The 22,885-nt window shown below is 44.5% G+C and overlaps 1 protein-coding gene and 1 long non-coding RNA gene across 3 annotated transcripts in view; one reads left to right on the top strand and one right to left on the bottom strand.

Annotated features, from left to right (window-relative positions):
* Positions 1-6,600: 6,600 nt before the first annotated feature.
* On the bottom strand, positions 6,601-16,271 carry LOC137231473 (uncharacterized). The gene is made up of 2 exons (XR_010946565.1): positions 16,130-16,271; positions 6,601-13,655 (listed from the first exon to the last, which is right to left on the bottom strand). It is a non-coding gene; the product is annotated as an uncharacterized lncRNA (long non-coding RNA).
* Positions 13,527-22,885, top strand: part of ANP32A (acidic nuclear phosphoprotein 32 family member A) — a 39,723-nt gene continuing 30,364 nt past the window's right edge. For both annotated transcript variants that reach the window (XR_010946561.1, XM_067751832.1), the window contains exon 1: positions 13,527-13,731. Coding sequence is in view for 1 of the 2 variants with exons in the window: in XM_067751832.1 (XP_067607933.1) it covers positions 13,678-13,731 (54 nt within the window). In the remaining variant the exon portion in view is untranslated. The remainder of the gene's footprint in view (positions 13,732-22,885) is intronic.

Below are 22,885 nucleotides of genomic sequence, written 5' to 3'. Positions count from 1 at the left end.
GATTATTATTGTTAATAGTCAATAGTCTTTTATATTTACTGAGTATGCTGATGTAGGATCATTTCCCTTTAACCTGAATAAATACCTTTAAGATTTATTTATTTATTTAGTCATGTAAGCCTGCTAGGGATACAATTTTGCAGCTTTTATTTATCTGAGAACATTTTTTTTAACTCTCATATTTGAAGGTTTTTTTTTTTTCCTTTTCTTTTTGGTATGGAATTCTAGTTTGACAGGGTTTTTTTGTGTTTTTTGTTGTTTGTTTGTTTTACCTTTTAGCAGTTTAAAGATGTTATTTCATTGTCTTTCAGCATCCTTAGATTTTTGTTAAGATATCAACTACTATTTTTATAATAGTTTCCCCAGGAGATACTGTGGCTTTTTTTCTGGCCACTTTAAAGATTTTCTTTTTAACTTAACTTTTCAGAAGTTTGACTATGGTGTCCTTAAGTGTGGTTTTCTTTTATTATCCTGCTCAGTGTTTGTGAAGCTTTTTGAATGTGTGTGATTTATCATTCCTTAGATTAGGAAAATTCTCAGGCATCAATCTTCAAATATCACCTATGTCCTGTCTCTCTCTCCTCTTCTTTTGGGACTCCAATTACATGTATGTTAAACCTTTTGCCTGTGACCCAAATCTGTCTCATACTTTGTTCTTTTTCAGTATTTTTTCCTTCTGTGTTCGGTTTAAATATTTTATATGACTATCTCTGAATCTAGACTCATACTGTAACCATTCAACTAGTTCTTAATTGCAGATATTTCAACTTGCATTTCTAGAATGCCCATTTGATTCCTATTCTAGATTTAAATTCTCTACTGAAGTACACTTTTTATCCATTTTGTCTCCATTTTCCTCCAATTTCTTTAACATACTAAGTATAGTTATTTTGAAGTTTTTAAGTGATAACTCTAATATATGAATCATCTCTGGGTCTGCTTCTTTTACTACTTTATCTCATGATGATTTGGTTGTTTTTTTCTTTTTCCTCTGCATGTCCAGTGGTTGGTTGTGTGTTTGTGTTTGTGTGTGTGTGTGTGTGTGTGTGTGTGTATCCACTGGTACAGTGGTTAATACAGTGAAGAGGCTCTGAGTTTGAATCTTGTTCTGGCAACAAGTGTCTATTTAAATCTAGTCCTTACTCCTATTGGTAACACTGCTACTTCATGGTCCTTAACCCTAGGATGTGGTCTTTCTGGGGTCTCCATTAATGCGTAAGTATTTGTGAAGGTTTATACATTCTACATTAGGCTGGACCTAACCTCTCATGTCTCCCCATATTGTGAAACCTCTGAAATCTCTGTTCAGCACTCAGCCTCCCAGAAATTATCCTCTGCTAGGTCTCCTGGAGTCTTGCCCTGCTCATTCACATCTCAACAATGGGACAAGTACCTGAGGGAAATTTTTATGCAGTTTTGGAGGGCTTCTTCTCTGCAGCTCCCTTCTCTAAGGCACCTTGCCCTTCAAACCCAGCTGGGTTAGCAGGTCTGAACTTTGATCTCTGTTTCCTCTGCCCAGAGACACTCCTATTCTCTGCTTGGGCTGTATATCCCTATACTGGGATGAACATGAAGCTGACCTCATGTGCTTCCCTTTTCTGCCTTGGTTGCTGTCCGGTGCCTTCGATCATTGTTTTACACAATTTATCTAGCTTTTATTGTTGTTTACAGCAGGAAGGTGAGTCCAATGTCCGGTACTCAATCACAACCAGAGCTGGAAATCAAGAGATTCATTTTTTAAAAGGAATGAATTCAAGGAACCATTATGTTTTTCTCATCTCTAGCTGTAGAGAAAGGCTAAGCATAAAGATCCTCTTACCAAATGCTCCCACTCAAATTTAAATTCCAAATTGAAAGTCCTATGTTTTCATAGAGTTCTGTCCTTTATTTTCATGCCTCCCTTAAAACAATTAAGAGCTTAATAAAATATACTCATTCTAATCTTTGCTAAATTTTCTATTCATATAATTGGAGTGAAACTAAAGCATTTGCATATTGATTTTCATATTTATAGAGCATTACAGACAAAAAGTTAGATTTCTTAGCTCAAAGATAGGACACAGTAGTATAAGTGCTCAGATTTCCTTAGTTTTAGGTATAGAACATGATGCTTTGATATATGTATATATTGCAAGATGATTACCACAATAAGGTTAGCTAACATCCATCACTACAAGTAGTTATTTTTTTTCCTGTTATGAGAACTTTTAAGACCTACTCGCTTAGCAACTTTCAAATGTACAATACAGTATTATCAACTTTAGTCACCATGCTGTACATTACATCCCCAGAACTTAATTTATCTTATAACTGGAAGTTTGTACCTTTTAACTACCTTTACCCATTTTCCCCTCCCCCCATCCCCCACCTATGGCAACATCAATCTGTTTTCTGTACCTATGAGTTCAGTTTTCTAAGATTCCACATATAAGTGAGATCATAAAGTATTTGTATTTCTCTGACTTCTCATTCAGGATAATGCCCTCAAGGTCGATCCATGTTGTTGCAAATGGCAACATTTCCTTTTTTTTTTTTTTCTGTATGCGGGCCTCTCACTGTTGTGGCCTCTGCCGTTGCGGAGCACAGGCTCCGGAAGCGCAGGCTCAGCGGCCATGTCTCACGGGCCCAGCCGCTCCGCGGCATGTGGGATCTTCCCGGACCGGGACACGAAGTTGTGTCCCCTGCATCGGCAGGCGGACTCTCAACCACTGCGCCACCAGAGAAGCCCGCTTTCTTTTTTTATATCTCACATTTTCTTTATTCATTCATCCATCAATGCATACTTAGGTTGTTTCCATATCTTGGCTATTGAAAATAACAGTGCAGTGAACATGAAGGTGCAGATATCTTCTCCAGATAGTGATTTTTTTTCCCTTCAGCTGTATACCCAGAAGTGGAATTGCTGGATCATATGATAGTTCTATTTTTAATCTTTTAAGGAAACTCCATACTGTTTTCCATAGTGGGTACACCAATGTACATCCCCACCAGCAGTGCACAAGGGTTCCCTCTTCTCCAAATCCTTGACAACACCTGTTATCTCTTGTATTTCTGATAAAAGACATTCTAACAGGTGTGAAGTGATAGGTCATTGAGGTTTTGATTTGCATTTCCCTGATGATTAGTGATGTTGAGCACCTTTTCAGGTACCTGTTGGCCATTTGTATGTCTTCTTTGGGAAAAATATCTGTTCAGTTCCTCTATCCATTTTTTAATTGGGTTCTTTTTGTTGTTGTTGTTGTGGAGTTGTTGTTTACATATTTTGAATATTAACCTTATCAGATACACGATTTGCAGATATTTTCTCCCATTCTATATGTTGCTTTTTCCTTTTGTTGATAGTTTCCATTGCTGTGCAGAAGCTTTTTAATTTGATGTAGTCTCAACTGTTTACTTTTAATTTTGTTGCCTTCGCTTTTGACATCATATTCAAAAATCACTGCCAAGACCAATGTCAAGGAGTTTACCCCCTATGTTTTCTTCTAGAAATTTTATGGTTTCAGATCTTTGAGCTTTGTTGTCTTGCTTTTTGATGAATGTAAAACCCAAAGGAATAAATATTGTGTACCTTCACTAAAACTGGCATAGACACAAAATTAGAGTTAGGGAGCTCTGTAATTCCCATCTCTCCAACAAGTTGTCTTTTAAGACGATTCAATCCCTGGGTAGGAGCCTAAAATAAAAGACAATTCCTGAGTAGGAATCTAAAATAAAATTTTTATAGTAGACAACCTTCTGTGTTATGGTCATAGAAACATGAATTTATTTTTGTTTCCCTCATGTTGGAAAGAATAAAGAAGTTACTTAGCAATCCCTGTTTCCCCAATACCCTATTGCTATTTATGTGACATTGAAGATCAAAGTTACTTAAATGCTTCAGAGGAACTATTTCCCCCCCCCCCCATTTCCCCATTGGTAACTATAAGTATGTTTTCTGTGTCTGTGAGTCTGTTTCTGTTTTGTAAATAAGTTCATTTGTATCACTTTTTTAAGATTCCACATGTAAGTGATATCATATGATATTTGTCTTTCTCTGACTTACTTCACTTAGTATGATAATCTCTAGGTCCATCCATGTTGCTGCAAATGGCATTGTTTCATTCTTTTTTATGGCTGAGTAGTATTCCATTATATATATGTACCACATCTTCTTTATCCATTCATCTGTTGGTGGACATTTAGGCTGCTTCCATGTCTTGGCTATTGTAAATAGTGCTGCAATGAACATTGGAGTGCATATGTATCTTTCCAAATTATGGTTTTCTGTGGATATATGCCCAGGAGTGGGATTGCTGGACAAAGGAACTTTTAAAAGTAGAGTGCCCACTATGCTCAAAGCATTTATTTAGTATATATATATATACACACACATGTGTATACATTTTATATATATGTATATATAATGCGGGGGTAACAAAAATGTGTCAAACATTATTCTTACCTTCAAGAATTTATTGTGTTAGGGGTAAATAAACATAGTACATGGAAGTAAGTGGTCCCTTGATACCCTTTACAGTGTTATGAAAGTTCAAGGAGAGGAAAGATCTTATTTGTTTAGGTGGATCATAAAAGGTTTCGTGATGCAGTGCCATCAAAATTGATCTTAAATTTTGGGTAGAATTTTGACTGATGAGGATAAAAAGAAAAGGATACATAAGCTGGGAGAATCACATCAAAGATAGAAAAGAAGGGAATAGCAGATGGTCTGATTTGTCTGGAAATTAGAGATAATAATGGGAAGGTAGTGTGGGTTCTTCTTTTTGGGAGATTAAATGCCAGTTTGTTGGGGGGTAGGCCACCTGGAACCAAAGAGGCTACTGTTGATCAAAGGAGCACCGTGACTGGAGCTCAGAAATATTCATCTAGCTATGAGAGGATATCAGGACCTCAGGACCAATGCTGGTCCACCGAAGAGTTTCTAACTACCTGAGTAGAAAATCTTGGAGAATGTCAAGATTTGCATAAAATTTAATTTATTTAAGGTAAAAGGCTTTCCTATATTCTGAAATGAGCCCTCTCTACCTTACTATTTTAAAAATAGTCTATAGATAATATATGATAAATGCATATGTTCATTGCAGCATTATTTACAATAGACATGGAAACAAACTAATTGTCAATGGATGAATGGATAAATAAAATGTGATATATATAGGATATATATAAATGTGATATATATTTTTATATGAATGTTATTCAGCCATAAAAATTTTTTTAAAATAATGTTCTTATTTGGCCAAATTAAAAGTTTGCAATCATATGTTGGTCCCTAAAATACTTTTTTTTTTTTTTTTGCAATGTTATTGGCCAGAAAACTAGAAGCCTGGGAGCTACTGTTACATAGGGACAATTAGAGCTGGTTGAGTACTCTTTTTTTTTTTTTTGCGGTATGCAGGCCTCTCACTGTTGTGGTCTCTCCCGTTGCGGAGCATAGGCTCTGGAAGCGCAGGCTCAGCAGCCATGGCTCACGGGCCCAGCCGCTGCGCGGCATGTGGGATCTTCCCGGACCGGGGCACGAACCTGTGTCCCCTGCATCGGCAAGCGGACTCCCAACCACTGCGCCACCAGGGAAGCCCTGGTTGAGTACTCTTGGATAGAGTGGAGAAAGTGTGCTGAAGGAGGAAAGATATTTGGGAAATAAAACTTAGAAAATGAAGCAACCATTTGGCTATGTGAGTCAACAGAGGACAATTCAAAGGGTGCCCTTGATAAAAACAGGAGAGTGGGGAGCATGATGGTATTTTGGTAGAGGCAGAGTAGGCAGAGGTTGACAGGGAAGATCATTTTAGTTGTGGAAATGTTCTGCGGATGTTCTCGTAGGAAACTGTTGAAAAATGTCCCTTGGGCAACTGAAATCAGTCTGGAGCTTGGGAGGGAGGTTCATTTATTGTTGAGAAAAGATATTTATTTTATACCTACTATGACAAGCACTAAATTTGGGGGGAAAAGATATATTTTCATGTCATTTATATAGACTCCCTTACAATGATCTTTTCATTAAGTACTTGTTACTTAATACAGTCATCCCTCGGTATCAATGGGGGATTGGTTCCAAGACCCACTGTGGATACCGAAATCTGTGGATGCTCAAGGCCCATAGTCAGCCCTCTGTAAGTTTCAGTCTGCATCCACTGATTCAACCAACGTGGTATTGTATTCTACTGTATTTATTTTTTTGAATGCACATATTAGTGGACCCGCACAGTCCGAACCTATGTTGTTCAAGAGTCAACAGTATAACTCTTTTATTTCTGTTTAATGGTGCTTTAGAACCTCTAATTCAAAGATATATTGCAAATACAATGATAAATATTTAAAATTTACAATTGATCTACAAAATCATAAATGAATCAAAAACTAAGACTGAAAAAAGTTTTATTAGTGTATTGGTTAGCCTAGGCTGCAGTAACAAATAAACAAACATGTAATGGTACAGTATCTAAAAGTTTCTATCTTGGTCACACTCTGTCTCCTGATGAGCAAGTGAACAGGTTGGTAGAACAGCTCTCCATAGAGGCCCAGGCAGATGGGGGTTCCACCTTCATGAACAACACATGGCATCTAAGGTCACTCTGTCACTTCCATCTCAGTCAGCATGCATTCAAGATTTCAGCCCTCCAAGTGGCAAACATTACTTCTACTCACACTCCCCTGGCTAGAACTCAGTCATATGGCCCAATTTAATGACAAGGGCAGCTGGAAAGCATGGTCAAGCTTTGTGTCTGGGAAGAAGAAGAAATGGATTTTGTCGAATAATCAGCTGTCTGCCACGGTTTGTATTAAATCGTCTGAGAAAGAGTTAAATTCTAATAAGTAAACACTTGATCATGAAGAGCATTTTGTATGTCAATGAACAGAATCTTGAGCACTGCATCTCTGGAGAGAAGTTACTGCCATTTATAAGGAACTTCTATTCATGTAACCGTTAAACCATGCTTTAATAGTTGTAAAAATAAAACAGCTGAATTCCTATAATGTTGTGCAGAGTCCTTGCAAGGGTATCATTTGCTTTTTTCAGCTGAAAAGCAGTGTAAGCTAAGTGACCTGAAATGATGGGGGGCAAGACGCAAAAGGACAGCGTCCCAAGATTAATATGTTTTCTATAAGCAGATCCTTTCGACCTTCCTTTTTGTTCCCAGGAATATGAACCTCTTTGATGTGTTTGTGGTTTTTGCATTTCTTTCACCATCAGCATTTTTTCTTCAAAATTGTCCTTAAAGTGACTGCATCCTATTGTGAACCCTTAGTCTATGACGACTTGCCTACTTCCAATAATTTTTTACTACAAATCTCATACCCCTCAGCTTAGTTCTGCACCTGAGCCTGAAAATACGCTCACAGCAGCAGATAGAAACCCATCAGCAGTAATATATCACTACTCAAGATCTTATACCACAAGATGTCCAGAGATCTTTGCATTTATTCATGACAAATGACTTGTAGGTTATTCTCATCTTTAGCATAACCCTTAGGACTAAATTCCTTGTAATGTAAAATCAATTATCTCTACTGGGCATCCTTCTTCTCAAAGTCTTAGAGTTATTACCAGCTCGGATTTGTTAAGTATTTCATTGACATCAACAATAGTACATTGTTTCTTCTGGCCTAGGGTCTGGAGAGGGAAGCATCTGAAAGGAAATCAAAGAGTTCAGATATTAGCTCTGTTTTAGGTTGATCCTAGATAGGTGATGCAGTCTTGTCTTAGTATGTTTGGGTTCCTACAACAAAATACCACAGGTTGGGTGGTTTACAAATGAAAAGAAACATTTATTTCTCACAGTTCTGGAGGCTGGGAGTCCGAGGTCAGGTGCCAGCATGGTTGGGTGAAGGCTGTCTTCCAGGTTGTAGATTTCTCACTGTGTCCTCACATGGCAGAAAGGCTAGGGAGCTCTGTGGGGCCTCTTTAATAAGGGCACAAATCTCAATCATGAGGGATAAGGATTTAGTCACCTCCTGAAGGAGAAGGCCCCGCCTCCTAAACCCAACACTTTGGGGATTAGGATTTCAACATATGAACTGTAGGGGGAGGTACACAAACATTCAGACTATAGCAAGTCTCTTCCTCGTAAACAGCAGTGAGCAGGGGAGGAGCTCAGACAAGGCTAATTTGGATCATTAGGAAACCTTCAGAGTATGGTTTAATCAGAACACTTTAGTGGATTTTGCTTTTGGTCACCTAGCATCAGAATACTCTTTGGGCAGAATCCTAAAATAGATGGGAGGCAGGGTCACACACCCCACTGTAGGAGCTAAAGGGGTCAGATAATCTTTTCCCCTGACAGCTGGGGCATCTGCAAATATTCCTGCCAACGGCTCTGAAGCTTGAGGGAGTGACACAAAAATGAAGGCTCCTGAAAGATCATTCGCGGCAATGGAGGGGTGCAGAGTCCACAGCCTAGAGATGACTTCCAAGGTATGGGGGGTCTTCTGTAGACTATACCTGGAGTACCATCTTGGCTGCTCCAGGCTGCCCAGCTTCCCACTTCCTGCTCTTTTCCTGTACCTTGTTCTTTGGTTTGTGATAGGATTATAAGAAATTGCCTACTGTTTGTATCGGTCAGGGAAAGTTTCCATTGTCTGCAACTAAGAAATCCTACTAGCACAAGCATCCCCCAAATCTGTTATACCTGTATTTTCCATTAAAATAACTTTTTCTTATTGCAAAAATTATTTATCAACTGAAAAACTTAGAAAATATAGACAAAAACAAAAAACAGTGTAACCTCATCACCCACAGAGAACCTTTGTAAAAAAAATTTTTAACATTTTCTGGTGCATACTTTCCTAGACTTTTTTCCTGGGTATATGAATATATTCTTTGTTTCTTTCTTTAGCTATTATAAAAAGTGCTACCACATTGTGATCAACGTGCTTGCTATTTACCTGCTATTCTGCCTCATCTATAGCTTTGCTTCTGCTCATGAACGTGAATATAGACATAATGAGTTGGTCCAGCCTAGTGAAAAGTATTTGTCACCCTTACTCAAGTTGCCTTTGAATAAACATACGTATTAGTGATATAATTCTCTTATACAATAAGGCATACAAAATTATTTCAGAGGACAGTGTTCCTTTGCTGGCTAAGAGTCGTCATATGACTCATTTGGTCAAGTGCATTGGGTGTAATTTTTATATTCAAGTTGCTAGAATTCAGAATTTTCAGAGGAAGTTCAGGTTATAGGTATACTCTCCTGAGGACCTAATATTTCCACTAGAAATAATTTTTAAATTACTAATTTCTCAGAACGCATTAAATTCATCTCTAAGAAGAATTACATATAAGTAATTATATGTACAAATAATAACTGCCATTACAAAGTAGGTAATCTGAGAGGACAGTTTCACCAGGCATGCTTAAACTTAGAAACACTAGTTGCAGATAGTAAATATATTAAAAGCTCTTAGAAAATCTGTTCTCTACCTCTTCCATCTTAATAGACATTAGTACTCTTTTCTTCATAGAGGTAAACTTCAACCCCAGATAGATTAAAATGAATTTGTAGATTCTAAGTTAATTGTATTTCTATTTTTTCAACCTAGGTTGTCCTCAGTCAGTCTTATTCTATGGCTCCTTATCCCATTATTTGTCTTTAAGGCATTATTTTTTTTCCTTTATAGCCATAATTACTACTAAAAATAAGAGATTATAGCTATGGCTTTCTTCCTGGTGAGTGGTATACAAACTTTCCTCTTAATTACCCTTAATACCAAATTACCCTTAATAAATATATTTAAGAAACAGACTCACAACATTTCTAGTGGGTTTCTAACAAGTATATAGATGATAGATATTTTTCTATCTATAAGCTATCTTTAAGCTGCTTTTATGATTTTTACTATTAATTTTTAAAATCACATATAATGACTATTTTCATTATATATTTCATAATGACAGTGCTTTTTCTCCATGACCAATGCATTGATAAGGTAACTATTCAATAATTTGAGAGATAAAATAATCCAATGCTTTATTAAGCAAAAGAATTAAGAATGGTTAACTTTTTAAATCCTGGACCTCAACATGCCTTTGCTATTAAAATCAAAATGCAGTAGTCTTCACATTTGTTACCATGAATTTCAAAAGAACAATCTACAGTTTTAAAAAACAAGAGGAAAAAAAGAATAATCTACATTTCTAAAAGCTATTTATATAGAAAGACAAAGGAGAACATAATTAAGCTGGAGTCTTTCCACATCATTGTCTTTTGGGGTCCAGGCAGCAGAACCATGATGTAGGTGAAAAAGTACTATGGCCAGGTTCCAGTGTATGTGATTCAAGCTGAAGAACAAAAAGTTGAACTTGTGAATACATTAACTTGACTCATAAAAGGATGCTAACCAGAGGGTCTCCATCTTTAGAGACCAAACAAGAGCAAATGAGTTAAAATGGCAGAAACACCAATGTGGGTTATTTATAAAACAGTGTTTTCCAAAATGTATCAAGAGGCTAAGGACACCCATTGCTTATACCTCTTAAAGAATAAGATGGGCTGCTCATTTGTTTGGAATGGTTCTTGAAGGAAAATATTATGTAAGGCAGGAAGATCTCTCTCCTTACTTGAAGGCCATTTCTCCCTAGGGGCTCAAACCTTTGAACTGCATCTCATTTATTCTTCTCAGTGTGAATCAAATCCAGTTCTGCAAGTTACAGACTCGACATCTTTCATAACCTAACTCCCATTGTAGAATCTCTCAGGAGTTAGGAACTCATCCTCTTCCTACTCCACCTCAAAATTCAGCCCATATTCCTTGATATGGGGCTTCTTTTCTTACTATACGTCTGATATTCAGAGCCATTCAAGGGCATTTATTTCCTATAATATGCAATGAAGTGCAATTTAAGAAACAACTCTGTAGAATAGGGACTGTAAGGGCAGTGTTTGTTGTTATTGTTTGTTTGGATGTTTGGTTAAGTAGCCTGGGGCAAATGGCTCAGCTTTGGCTGAGCTATATTCCTATTTCCTTTTGATAATAACAAAAATCAAAATCACTAAAATTTTCTGAGAAATAAACTACAAAGAAATCTATTTGTGAAAGTGAGAGAAAAATCTCTCCTTTCAAAGTATGTTGGAAAGATGGGAAGTTAAGTATTCAATTGGCTAAATACACTTTTTGAATATTTCAGCTTCTGTAATGATTGACATCCAGTGAAGCCTTCTTTCGATTTTCTAAAACCAGTACAAAAGCTGTTATCTAAAAACAACCGTTAAGTTTAACATTTTGAGTAGTAATCAAGTCATGACTTTTTCCATTCTAATTTGTTCCTGTACATTTTTTAACGGGGGGTTTGGGCTTCCAAGTCATCCTCTCCAGTCTTTGTACGATAAAATGAGCTATTTGCTTCCCTTTAGCAGAGCTGGATGGGGGCTATCTCTGCATTTGATTGGTTGGCTTTTAAAGGATTACTTCTCTGGAAAGGTACCCTACCATATCACATTGCTAGCGGCGTGGACTTAGTTGTGGTTAAAATTTTTAATTGAAGATGAGCATTTACCACCAGAGAGAACATAAACTTCAGGACTCCTGTGCTATATAGATTCTAGACATCATATTGGCTAAATGTGATCGATGAAGAGCTCTGTTTTGAAACAACCTTAAACACCATATCCAGAAATAACAGCTGACTCTGGTAAAGAGAGGAACTTTGGGGTCCCTGTATGTTTTATAACGAAGCCAATTTTAAAAATTATAAATTTCAGCTCCACAAATTGACCTCAATAAGATTAACAAAACTGAGGAAGACTGATGTCAGCTAAGGCAACGAGTCAAATAAATTACCCCATACTATTTATATGCAGATGAAATAAAACAATGGCTTTCCATTTTTATTTTGCATTTCATAGCTACTCAGAGTATACATGATCACTTTTCCAATTCCACTTAATATTTTGTCTGAAAGAAGAATTTACTGAGTAAAATGCTTAGTTGCAGGATTTCACATTTGCAATCCATCGGGTTACAATATTAAAGTTACTACAGTTTCTTCCCCAGTGTAAGCATTCTATATGTGCCTTTTATTTACACTGTCACTTTTTATTTCCTCCTAAACTTTGTATGCTCAAGAATGAAACTGTATTGGTGTTATGTAACAATATTTCAAACATGCAACATACATATTGGTTTATCTCTCCCTTGAACCCATGTCCCTGAAAAATAAATACAATGTATGCAAAAGAACTACCTTGAAGTGCATGAGGAAGAGTGTAGACGTGTAGAAATAAAAGAATCGAAAAACAGTTGTGTGGAGACGTATCTGTCCTGTTGACAACAATCCCCGTGATTTGTTAACAGACAAAGGCAGCCAACGCAGTACACAACACAGTCCTAGAACTGGCCATAAGTTGTTAACCAAGTGGGAATTAAGGCTTTAAGGTCTCTTACAACTAATGTGATTCAAAAAACCGAAAGCAAGCAAACCGTAAAACTTGGAGAAAGTGCTCCAAATAGAGCCTCTTTGGCAGCCCAGATTGAACCAAATGACTCAGGTGGACAATTAAAATAAACTGTGCGCCGTTTTCTTTCACTAGGTCTATAAAGCCCAAAAATTATGTTCGGTCCAGAAAACCAGGAGTTACTAGCACCTTCCCTTTCCATTTTTTAAAATATTCAAAGTATTCAGCATCAATTCTTAGTCCATGGTCTTCACTCATTTATTGATTAAACAAAACCCCGGGTGCCTCTTGGTGATCACTCCTTCCAAGCTGACATGCAAACTGAAATGCCTCTCCATGGAGAGGGTCGAGACCGCAAGGCAAGTCATCCAGAAGTGGACGCATCTTGCTTTTTATTTACTTATGTATTCAAGGGGCTGCGATGGCCACGGCTGGACTACGACGAGGCGGGAGGCGAAGGGGCGCGCGGGCTGTGAGCCGCAGCCTGGGGGTGGGAACCCGTAGAGGAGATGGGGGGCAGCAGCCACGCTCCACTAGCTCTGCCCGCTGGACCCAGAAAATGACCAGCCCCTCCCCCCACCGCACCCTTGACCCCTCCCCTCTTTCCAGGCCTTTCATCTGCCCGCCCGCCGGGCAGTCCGCGGCCCCCAGACCTCTCGCCGTCTGCCTCTTTCCACAACCCGGTCGTGCGGCGCGGTCAGGCCCGGGGCAACCCCACGAAGCCCTTGGCCCGGCGCGGACCCCGACCCCCTGCCCCTCCGGCCGCGCCCCTCCCTTTCGTATAACGCACCTGCGGCCCCGCCCCCGGCCAAACGCTGAGGCGGCGGCGGGCTGGCGAGGCCGGGCGGCTCGGCCCTCCAGGCACAGTCACCTTCCCTTCCCCCTACATTCCGCCCACCCCCCTTGCTCAGCCGCCGAGCTGCCGCCGCGCTCCTCAGCCGCCCCGAAATCTAAAGGGGTCCGTCTCCGGCACCACAACCAAATGGCTGAGCCTCCCTGGCCGGCTGCGCAGCCCGCCCATTGGTCCCTTCCCCCCCGCCTCCGCCACCATTCGCTGTTGCCCGGAGACCCTCGGCGGCGATTGGCTAAGGCTGCTGCCACTCTTCCGGGCTGCCAATCCCGCCTCCACGGTGATCAGGTTAGTGTGCGCCGCGGGTGCTGGGGGCTCGAGAACCGAGCGGAGCTGGTTGAGCCTTCAAAGTCCTAAAACGCGCGGCCGTGGGTTCGGGGTTTATTGATTGAATTCCGCCGGCGCGGGAGCCTCTGCAGAGAGAGAGCGCGAGAGATGGACATGGACAAACGGATTCATTTAGAGCTGCGGAACAGGACGCCCTCTGATGTGAGCATTTGCCAAAAATATCTCTGTCGGTCCATTCTCCTACTTTGTGTGTGTGTGTGTGTGTGTGTGTGTGTGTGTGCGTTGGGGGGAGGCACTTTTTTTTGAGGGGGGCGCCCGGGAGATGTGGGTTTGGGGGTCGGACTGCAAATGAATTGCAAGGTTGGGGGGTTGCAGTGCCAGCCGAGCATGTTCTGGCTGCCGCCGCCGCTGCCCTTGGTGTGTGACTACCTGTGCGTGTGCTCCCGCGTGTGCGAGTGTGGGTGCGAGAGTGTGCACCCATCGGGGGCCGGCGGGCGCACGCGTTTGGGTCGGAGAGAATGAGGCAAAATAACCCTCTGAGCTCGCTGCTCCCGTGACTCCGTCTGAGGGAAAGATTAACAAGAGAGGAGGAGGAGAGGGGCTGCCTCCTGGATTTAACAACAAAAAAAGGGGGTTTTATATTTTATAAATGAATCCCCCCTTCCGCCCGCCTCCCGCGCCTTCCCCCTCCCTTTCTCTCTCGCTCGCTCGCTCGCTCGCACACACACAATAAGTTTTGGGCTTCGCGAGTCCGGTTTAGTTTCTGATAAATGTGGGCCGAGGCCCCTGGGGAGAGCGCGTGGGGAGGGGGCTGCAGTGGAGTTGGGAATGGCTCGAGTTTAAAGTGCGTCTTCATTTCTTTGCAGTGATGAGGCGAGAGACGGGGGAGCCATATTTGTAACTTTGTAGTGTTCGTGAACGCGCCCTTTCTCTCCCTCCCTCCCTTTCTCTGCCTCCCTTCCTCTCCTCCTCTTTCTCCCTCACTCTTTCCACCCCACCTTCGGGCCAGATGCTGATGTTTCTTCCTTTCCTTCCGAAGGGAGGATAAATTGGAAGACGGGGGGAGGGATTTTCGAACGTGCAAAGGCACAGATAATCCCCGCGCCTCCCCACCTCGCACGATCGCTACTGCAAGTTACCCAAAGGCTGTGTCCCGGTCCCCCCTCGCCCTTGCTCCTTCCGGCCTCCCTAAGATGCTAGGCTTTGAGCCCTGGCCGCCCCCCCCGGCCCCGACCCCCGGCCCGTCTTTCTCTAGGGTGGGCTCCTTGGCAGCCATTCGGCGCCCAGTTAATAAATGGGCCCGGGAAACTTTGTCAGGACGCGAGCTGCCCAGAGCTGGTGCCTGTGGTGGGTATTGGCTGGGTCCAGATTTATGCGGGCTTAGCAGACACGCAGCTCCGGGATGGGAGTTTGCCTTCCCGTCGCCGTTATTGATTGGGCAGTAGCGGGAGTACGGCCGGAGGAAACTTAAACCGATGGGAACTGGGAGGCTCGGGCAAAAGCCTACCCCCGGGGAGGGGAAAGGTGAGGGTGGGTTACTCGAACGCCCGTTTTTGTCTCCCTCTCGCTTTCAAACACTGTTTTATGTGAGTTGGAGGCTCAGCGGAGGAGACCCCGGGTCTGGGGCGGAGACGCTGGCTGACCCCTCTCGTGGCCCCTCCGGGGACCAGCGGAGCGCGGGCGGGAGGACCCCTCACCCCAGCCCTGTGGCCAGGGTTCCACAGAGTTGGGAGTTTGGGGTAGCACTGTGCGCTGACCTGTCGCCCCTCCAGCCCGTTAAAACCCGAATTCCTGGCGCAGGCAGGCCTTGCTTCCTCTTTTCTCTACTTCCTCCCCCAAACCTGAGTGAGACTTTTGAAAACAAGATCCTTTTTGTGCCCCCCCCATCATAACGCAGCTGTGGACTGTAGACGTGCAATGCCTTATGGCGCGCAGGGCGGGGAGGGGGTGGCGGAGGGAGGGGAGGGGTTGCCCGCCGGAGGACGCTGGAGTTTCCGCGAACAATTTGCCGGCGGTTTGCCTTTCTCTGGCCGGTTTCATCCCAGCTTGGACCCCGAGCCAGAGGATTGGGGGGCTGGGTGTGGTGATGGGGGAGGGGGCCGGAGCCGCGGGCTTCCCGCGTACTTTCCGGAAGCCCCCCGTGCGGAGGGGGAAGGGCGCCAAGTAGGGGGCCGGGGTCGCGGAGGGAGGGTGCGGAGGCGCGGTTCGCCCGGCCAACCCTATCGCCGCTGCTGGCCAACTGGGAGCGAGATCGAAAGCGGGTCGAACCGGCTCTTTAAACTTCCCGAGTGTGTGCTGGGGGAGGGGAGCGCGCCGCGCCGAACTGGGAGCGATTTCTCACGCTTACGCCCCCTCGCCTTCGAGTCTCCCGGCCCACACGCCTGCCCCCTACCTTGAGGCGGGGTGGGGCGCGGGTGGGGGTGGAGGGGGCACTTTCTGTCCGTTTGCGGAGGAGGGGGAGAAAGCTAGCTAATGAGGGACAAAAGGGGTGAGGGAGGAGAAACTCGGTTTTTTAAACGTTCTTAAGACAAATAGCTCCCAGAGAGCGCCCCCTGCACCCCTCCCTGCCGTGCTCCCCCCAGGGCCCCCACACACCCACCTTCGGAGCCTCTCCCAACTCTGATCCGGGGGCTGGTGGCCACGCCGCGACGCCGAAATAGGACAAGCAGCCATGTTTCCCGGGTCTCGCGCGGCCCGCCCCTCCCCTCCCCCATGGCGCGGCCGGCGCCGAGCGCGGGGCTCCTAATGCGGGCGCCGGGCTCCATGCGGCGCAGGGCGCGGGCCGGCGGCCGGGCGACCCGGCGGCCGGGCCTCGCGCGTGCGGGTCGGGGCGCGGGCGCGCCGGACTGGCCCCAGGGCGGGCCTTTTGGCTTCCCGAGCTGGTTTGGAGCTCGAGGTGTTTTATTTATTATTATTGTTTTTGTAACGGCCAGGCCTGCCGGAGGCCGAGCCCGAAGGGCGCCGAGGCGTTACTGGGGGGCAGGGGCGGCCGCCGGGGCCCTGCTCGCCTGTGGCACGACTGCCGGGCGCCGGGCTGCCATTTTGTCACCGTGGCTGTTGTCCCTGGGTGGGGGGGCGCAGACTTGCGCCATCGCCCCGACGGCCCCGGACGTGGAGGCAGCAGGGGGAGCGGGCTCCGGGGACCCCCAGTTGTGCTCTGGGCCCCGATGGGGGTCCCCGCCCCTTGCCAACGGCCTGAGGCTCTGCTGGAGCGTTGCAGCGGCCGTTGCTCCGGGAGGGCGACGATCCTCCCGGCGAGTGCTCCCCCCACCCCCCAGCGCGCTCCCTGCCTCCCCCGCCCCTCTTCTCGCCAGTGTTTCGTCCTTCCTCCTGCAGGCGTTTTAGACGTAGTTCAATGTGGCCCTAAAGACGAACGGATCGCCCTGGTGTTTGCTCTTTCTGCGGAACTGATAGGAGGGTGGGGGGAGAAATTAAACATGAGGTTTCTTTTGGGGGGGGGCGCACGCGACTCTAGCGGCCCTGACTGAAGCCGAGGACAGCAGCCGCTTAGCCGGGAGGGACGAGTTGATGCGTTGGGGAAACGCCCTCCGGGGCTGGGCTCTCCGGGAAGGTAGGTCGCGCTCGGTGTTTCAGGTGGGTGTTGCAGCGCCCTGCTGGCTGCTAGGGGAGGCCCCCTTGCTCTCTCTCTGCCCCTCCCCCTTTTATTTTTGCCCAGGGGAAGGCAGCCCCAGTAGTAAATGTAACCCTAAACCGAAAAGATTAGGGAATAAGGCGTTGCTTTTTAAAAAGTAAATGATGTCTTTTTTTTTCTAACAGCCTTTCTCTGGCTGTTGACTGTGAGCCAGGCAAGGCATCGCGTCGCCGGCATCTGTCTGAGACTTTTTAAAAGCTGATATCCATGCTGGTTAAGCACCTCACAGGTTAAACTCTGGTAGACGTCTGCATGGAGACTAGCTTTCATGGCAGTGCCCGGCCAAGACTGCTCAGGAAGCCAGGTTTAACTTTGACCTTTGGAATACGTCACATCATGTTTTCCAGACTGACTTACTGCCTAATTGGGTTCAAGTAGGCTGATATTAACTCCAGTTTATGCAAGCCTACCAGGGATCCAGAGGCAGAATATTGAGCATGAGTTCCATATGGACATGGTCAGTTATGTTTTGGTACTGGATTGCTGCTGCTTATGGTAGTTTTGAGCCTGAGGGCTTCACGGGGGAGCTGGGTAGTAGAACCACACAGGCCTAAGTGTAAATTCCTCGTGTCACAGAGGTAAGATAAGTTAACCTGGCCTGCCCCTGTGATCTCAGGCCGGCTAACTTAACCTACCTCTTTGATCCTTGGTTTCCTCACCTGTAAAATGGGAATAATCCTATTTAATGAGTCAGTGACAAAACTGGCTTGATCTGGCCCTCAGGTGCTCAGTATGTGATAGTGTTATTCTCAGAGAGATAGGGGGTGTGATGCAGCACAACTTTGGGCATTTCTAGGGTTTAGAGAACAACAATAATAATAGCTGATGCTTGTATAGCACCCATGCTATGCCTGGTACAGTTTTAAGTGGATTACACATATCAGTTAATTTAGTCCTCACAGCAGCACTAGGAGGCAGGTACTATTATAATCCTTATACTAACACAGGAAATCAAGGCATAAAGATGTTATCACAGCCAATCTGCATACTCAACCTCTATACTCCCTCCCCTGAAGTACCCTTACTTATAAGAGACTGTGGGGAAGAGCTTTTTCTTCCTTGGCTTTGAAATATTGCCACCTTGTGAGAGAGAAGACTGGACAGCCTCCTGGTTGAAGATACTGAGGTGGGTGGTCAGGATCAGAGGCTCTCTGGCTTGTCGGTTTTAAGGGGGAGGCCGTACATACACTTCCCTAGTTTGGGTTAGCACATCACATCTGGTTAGAATCTGGCCTTTTAGGTGTTGGGGGACACATTTTGAGGAATGAGAAGATAAGCAGGAGCCACTCAGGCAGTGGTGTGTGTGGGATCGTGCGTGTAATGCATTTCTCACTTTTATTATCAGACAAAAAGCTGAACAGAATTGGCATGTCCTTGGTTTCCAGGACCTAGTTTACTAATAACACTTCATGGATCATCTCACTTAATCCCCCAACAACTCCTTAAGGATAGGCCAAGCAGGGTGACATCCTCTGTTGTGAGGGTGAATCATCCAGGCTGAGAGAGTAGGTCAAACAGCTGGTAAGCAGCAGAGTTGGGTTCTCCTCCCACTGTAAAACCGGAGGTCCTTAGACAGTAAGGACTTTGAAAATTGTATAGTCTGTTGGGTCCCAAACGTGGCCCATCACCAGAATCATCCGGGCGCATGTAGAATGCAGATTCCTGGCTCCACCCCTGGACATTGGTTTAGCACAGGCATTGCCAAATTTTGGGTGAACTGCCTGTTTTTGTATCACGAACTAAGAATGATTTGTACATGTAAACACTGCAATCAGTTTGATGATGTGGAACACTGAATCCCAGTTAAGGGAAATGTTGTCTCCCTTCCCCTCCTGCAAAGAATTATACTTGTCTCCTTGGACCTTTATTAGGAAAAAAATTGTGCTCATTATATGTTTTGAATTTTATCAATAAAACAATTGTGGAAATTTGTTTTTTTTCATTATAAAAGTGCCTATGTAGTATTGTCAGTTTTGCCTTTAGGTAAAGTTTACTATCTTGCCCCTTACAGAAAAAGTTCGGTAATCCCTAGTTTAATAGATTGTGGGGAAGGACCTTGGGATCTCAGTTTTTAAATTTTTTTAATTATTAAATTTTTTTATTAAGTGTGTAAGAAGCCTTTCTTCTGGGTGGTACCTTAGGGGTCTTTCCAAGTCCTTTGACATGTGCCTTTTTTTTTGTTGTTTTTGTTTTTGTGGTACACGGGCCTCTCACTGTTGTGGCCTCTCCCGTTGCGGAGCACAGGCTCCGGACGCGCAGGCTCAGCGGCCATGGCTCATGGGCCCAGCCGCTCCGCGGCATGTGGGATATTCCCGGACCGGGGCACGAACCTGTGTCCCCTGCATCAGCAGGCAGACTCTCAACCACTGTGCCACCAGGGAAGCCCTGTGCCTTTTATCTAGTTGATGTCTGGTGGAAATCAGCCTCAATCCATGAACATCCATAAGAAGAGAAATCGTACTTGTTGCTGGTGTAAAATTGAGCATCCCTTCTATCCAGAAGTTATTCTGTGTAACCAACCGAAATTCTTCATCTTGCATATTCAGGATATTTCAAAAGGTTTTTGCATACCTTGTAGTTAAATGGTTACCCTTAAGTTTTAGATGTCTTCTCAGAGCTAGAGAAAAGGAGCTTTGAACTGCGACGGTTTGAGCTTTGAGGTCTGGAAGGTGTAGCAGCTGTGTACCTGGTGGCTGACATCAGAACTTCAGAGCACAGATCACTGGAAAGCACAGATAATCCTAGAATCTCTAGTTTGGGCCTGCTGCTCTTCCACCGTGCATGTTGCCTGGGGAACGTACTAGCAGCAAAGTGGCTTTGAGTTCCAGAGCCCTTCTTTCTACCTCTCTAGCCTCTTGTGCCTGAGCTAATAAGCGGAAGGAGTGGATAGAAAATTGGCCAGGCCGCGGGAGGAGGTGATAAATCCAAGAGGGTGAATCCCAGTCCCCATAACTGTGGCCTGTACTTTAAGGACAGCAAACTGCAGACCCAGTTCCCTCTCTGGGCCACTGCTGCACCACTAGCCTCTCAAGGTAATACAGGCACCTTGATTGAGCTTTGGGGGCTGGTCGTCTAGAGCTTCATTTTATATTAATTTTACCACATTGAAATAAAAAACCTCAGGGCTGTTGGGGATCTTTTATGGAGATTGTGTAGGATGCTCATCAGATGTCTCGTTACCACGGTGCCTGCCCTCTACTCTGGTGTATCACTTAGGAAAGGAGCAGAGAGCTTGTTGCTGAGTGGTCATGAGCCCTGGTCGAATGAGCTTGGCTGAGTTGTTGAGCCTGAATTATGACTTGGTGAAGAGGAGGCTCATTTCTCTGGTGTCCAGAGGGGGTACTCCCTTACAGATGTTCGCTACCATGCCCTCCCAGGCAACACACACATTTTGACCTGTCCACCACCTCTAGCTAGTGCTCTAGTCTCCTAGGAAGTACCCTCCCCCAGTCCCCCATCACCACTTCCTTCCTCCCACAAGCAAAGTAGAGAAATAGTGACCTGAGTCTGAATCTTATATTACATTGAAATATATGACAAATGATAAATACCCAACAATGATGTTTTCATTAAAGAGATGGAGTCTGGCAGGGATGGAGACTTGTGAAGGCATCTGTTATTCCGAACTTTTCATTTAATAAAATGGGTTAAAGCTAGATGAACAAAGCTGCCGTTGGCCTGGGCCCCCTTCCCAGACATGGAAGCAGCCTCCCTGCATAGAACCAGTTGTCCTGATGACATTTGTTAACACGAAGCCTATAAAACGAGATAAGATGTCTTTGTTCACTGGCACTGGGCCCCATCGAGTGCCTCCTGGGCCACACCCTGAAACCCCTGTGTTTTCACTCAAATTTATTTTGTTTCAGCTTCACAGATGCCCTGGTGCACACATCTGTTGCCGCCTTTTACCAAAACTTGCTCCAGGTGGCAGATCTAAAAGATGAGTTTACTTAACCCCACGATCACTTACTCTAATGTGGATTAAAGTCTGGGTTATCTTTCCCAGGGGGATTTGCGTTTGGAGATTCCAGTTTGGTGAGGAAATTACCAGAGAGCTATTAGAGACTTGGGTGCTCTTCCCAGCCTTGCTATTAACTAACTTGGACAGTTGTTTGGCCTCTTTGGGCCTCTGTTTTCTCCACTCTAAAATGGGAGTGTTGAGTGAGATCAGTGGCTTTCAAACTTTTTGTTCCTATACTAAGAAATATGTTTTAAAACACTACCCAGTATGTATATATTGATACATACACAGGTTATCTGAAAAACTGACAGTACGCTCCCTTGCTGGGAATAAAACACTTTTATATTCATTAAAAAAAAATGCTGGCTTTGACCCATAAATTGATTTCATTACTTGTTAATGTTGGAAAGACATTAAAAGATGAATATTAATGCTCGTTCCTTCACACTCAAATGTTTTGTGGTTTGATTTGGAGGAATGCGGGAATGCCATTTGCAGCTTTGTGAAATCTCTCCGCTGAGGCTCAGTAGTGATTCCTCCTGCTTTGAAGCCATCTCATCTTGGGTCCTATGTTCTCAAGCTGCTCTCCTAGCTCTTTCCCAACCCAGGCCTTCTCACAGCATTATGGAATCATTATCCTAAATTCCTGCCTGGATGGATGCCTTCCAAGTCTCCTGGTTGTGCCAGCAGCCCTCCGCCAAGCATGTTCCTCCACCCACTTCTCTCTACCCTCACTGCCCCCCCCCCCCGCTTTGTCTTTGTAAAATGACAATGTAATAGTGCCTACCACACAGTCTGGCACAAAGTACGGGCTTGATAAACATTAGATGTCATTGTTATTATGGTCTGTTCCTAGACACCACAGTTGGCATTCACTTAAAAAAAAAAGTTTACATTATCAACAGACACATTATATCAAAAAGTAACATTTGTTTCAGTGGGGAAAGAGGTTAGAAGCTAGAGATTCAAACTCGCCAGTTGTTTTTCCCCACAAGCAATTCAACAGTAAATGTGTTGTTTCTCCATCTAATGAGTGTAGCTCTAGCGTCTAAACATCATGGAACAGCCCCAGCACTGGATTCTAAATAGGTAGTTTCTGCTGAGGGTAATAACATGACTCTCCCTTTTCCTGGGCAACACCTGGTCACTACCTAAAGCGAGTAATTCAGACTCCTCAAACTGCCCACCAACCCTCCACCCCCGCCCTCCCAGCCAACGACCTTCCCCTCACAGAGAAAATGGAAACTTCCTGGTTTCCTAAGAAATTCCTAGACCAAACCTGTGCCCAGCTCAGCTGTCCTTTGGGTCTTACCTGTGCCTGCCTTTCAGTTACCTTTTTCCTCCTGGGCACCTAGCTACTCTCCTTTGGATCCTTCTCAAGCTTGGGGGGTTTCTCCCATCTTAAAGCAGACAGGAAATGTCCCTTGATCTCCTATCTCACTCTAGCAACTGGCCATCTCTCACCTTTTACATTCAAACTTCCTGAATTGTCTAACCACCTTCTCCCTTCCCTCACTTCTCTCACACCTCAGCCTCCGCAGCTTCCTAAACAGCTCCCCAAATCCCAGCAGCCCTCACTGTCTTTTACATGACTCCTCAGCAGCAGTACTGTATCCCCACCCTTGACCTTCATGAGATATGTTCCCCATTACCTCCCCCTTTCTCCAGTATTTCCCCTACAGCTGTGGCCACTCCTCAGTTTCTTTGGTTCTTTGGCCCTCCTCTCTGCAGCCGTGAAGTAT

This window comes from Pseudorca crassidens, chromosome 1 (genome assembly GCF_039906515.1).
Source record: "Pseudorca crassidens isolate mPseCra1 chromosome 1, mPseCra1.hap1, whole genome shotgun sequence".
In the NCBI taxonomy this organism is placed as follows: Eukaryota; Metazoa; Chordata; class Mammalia; order Artiodactyla; family Delphinidae; genus Pseudorca; species Pseudorca crassidens.
The sequence above is the reverse complement of the archived record's forward strand: the minus strand, read 5'-3'. Positions and strand labels throughout refer to the sequence as shown.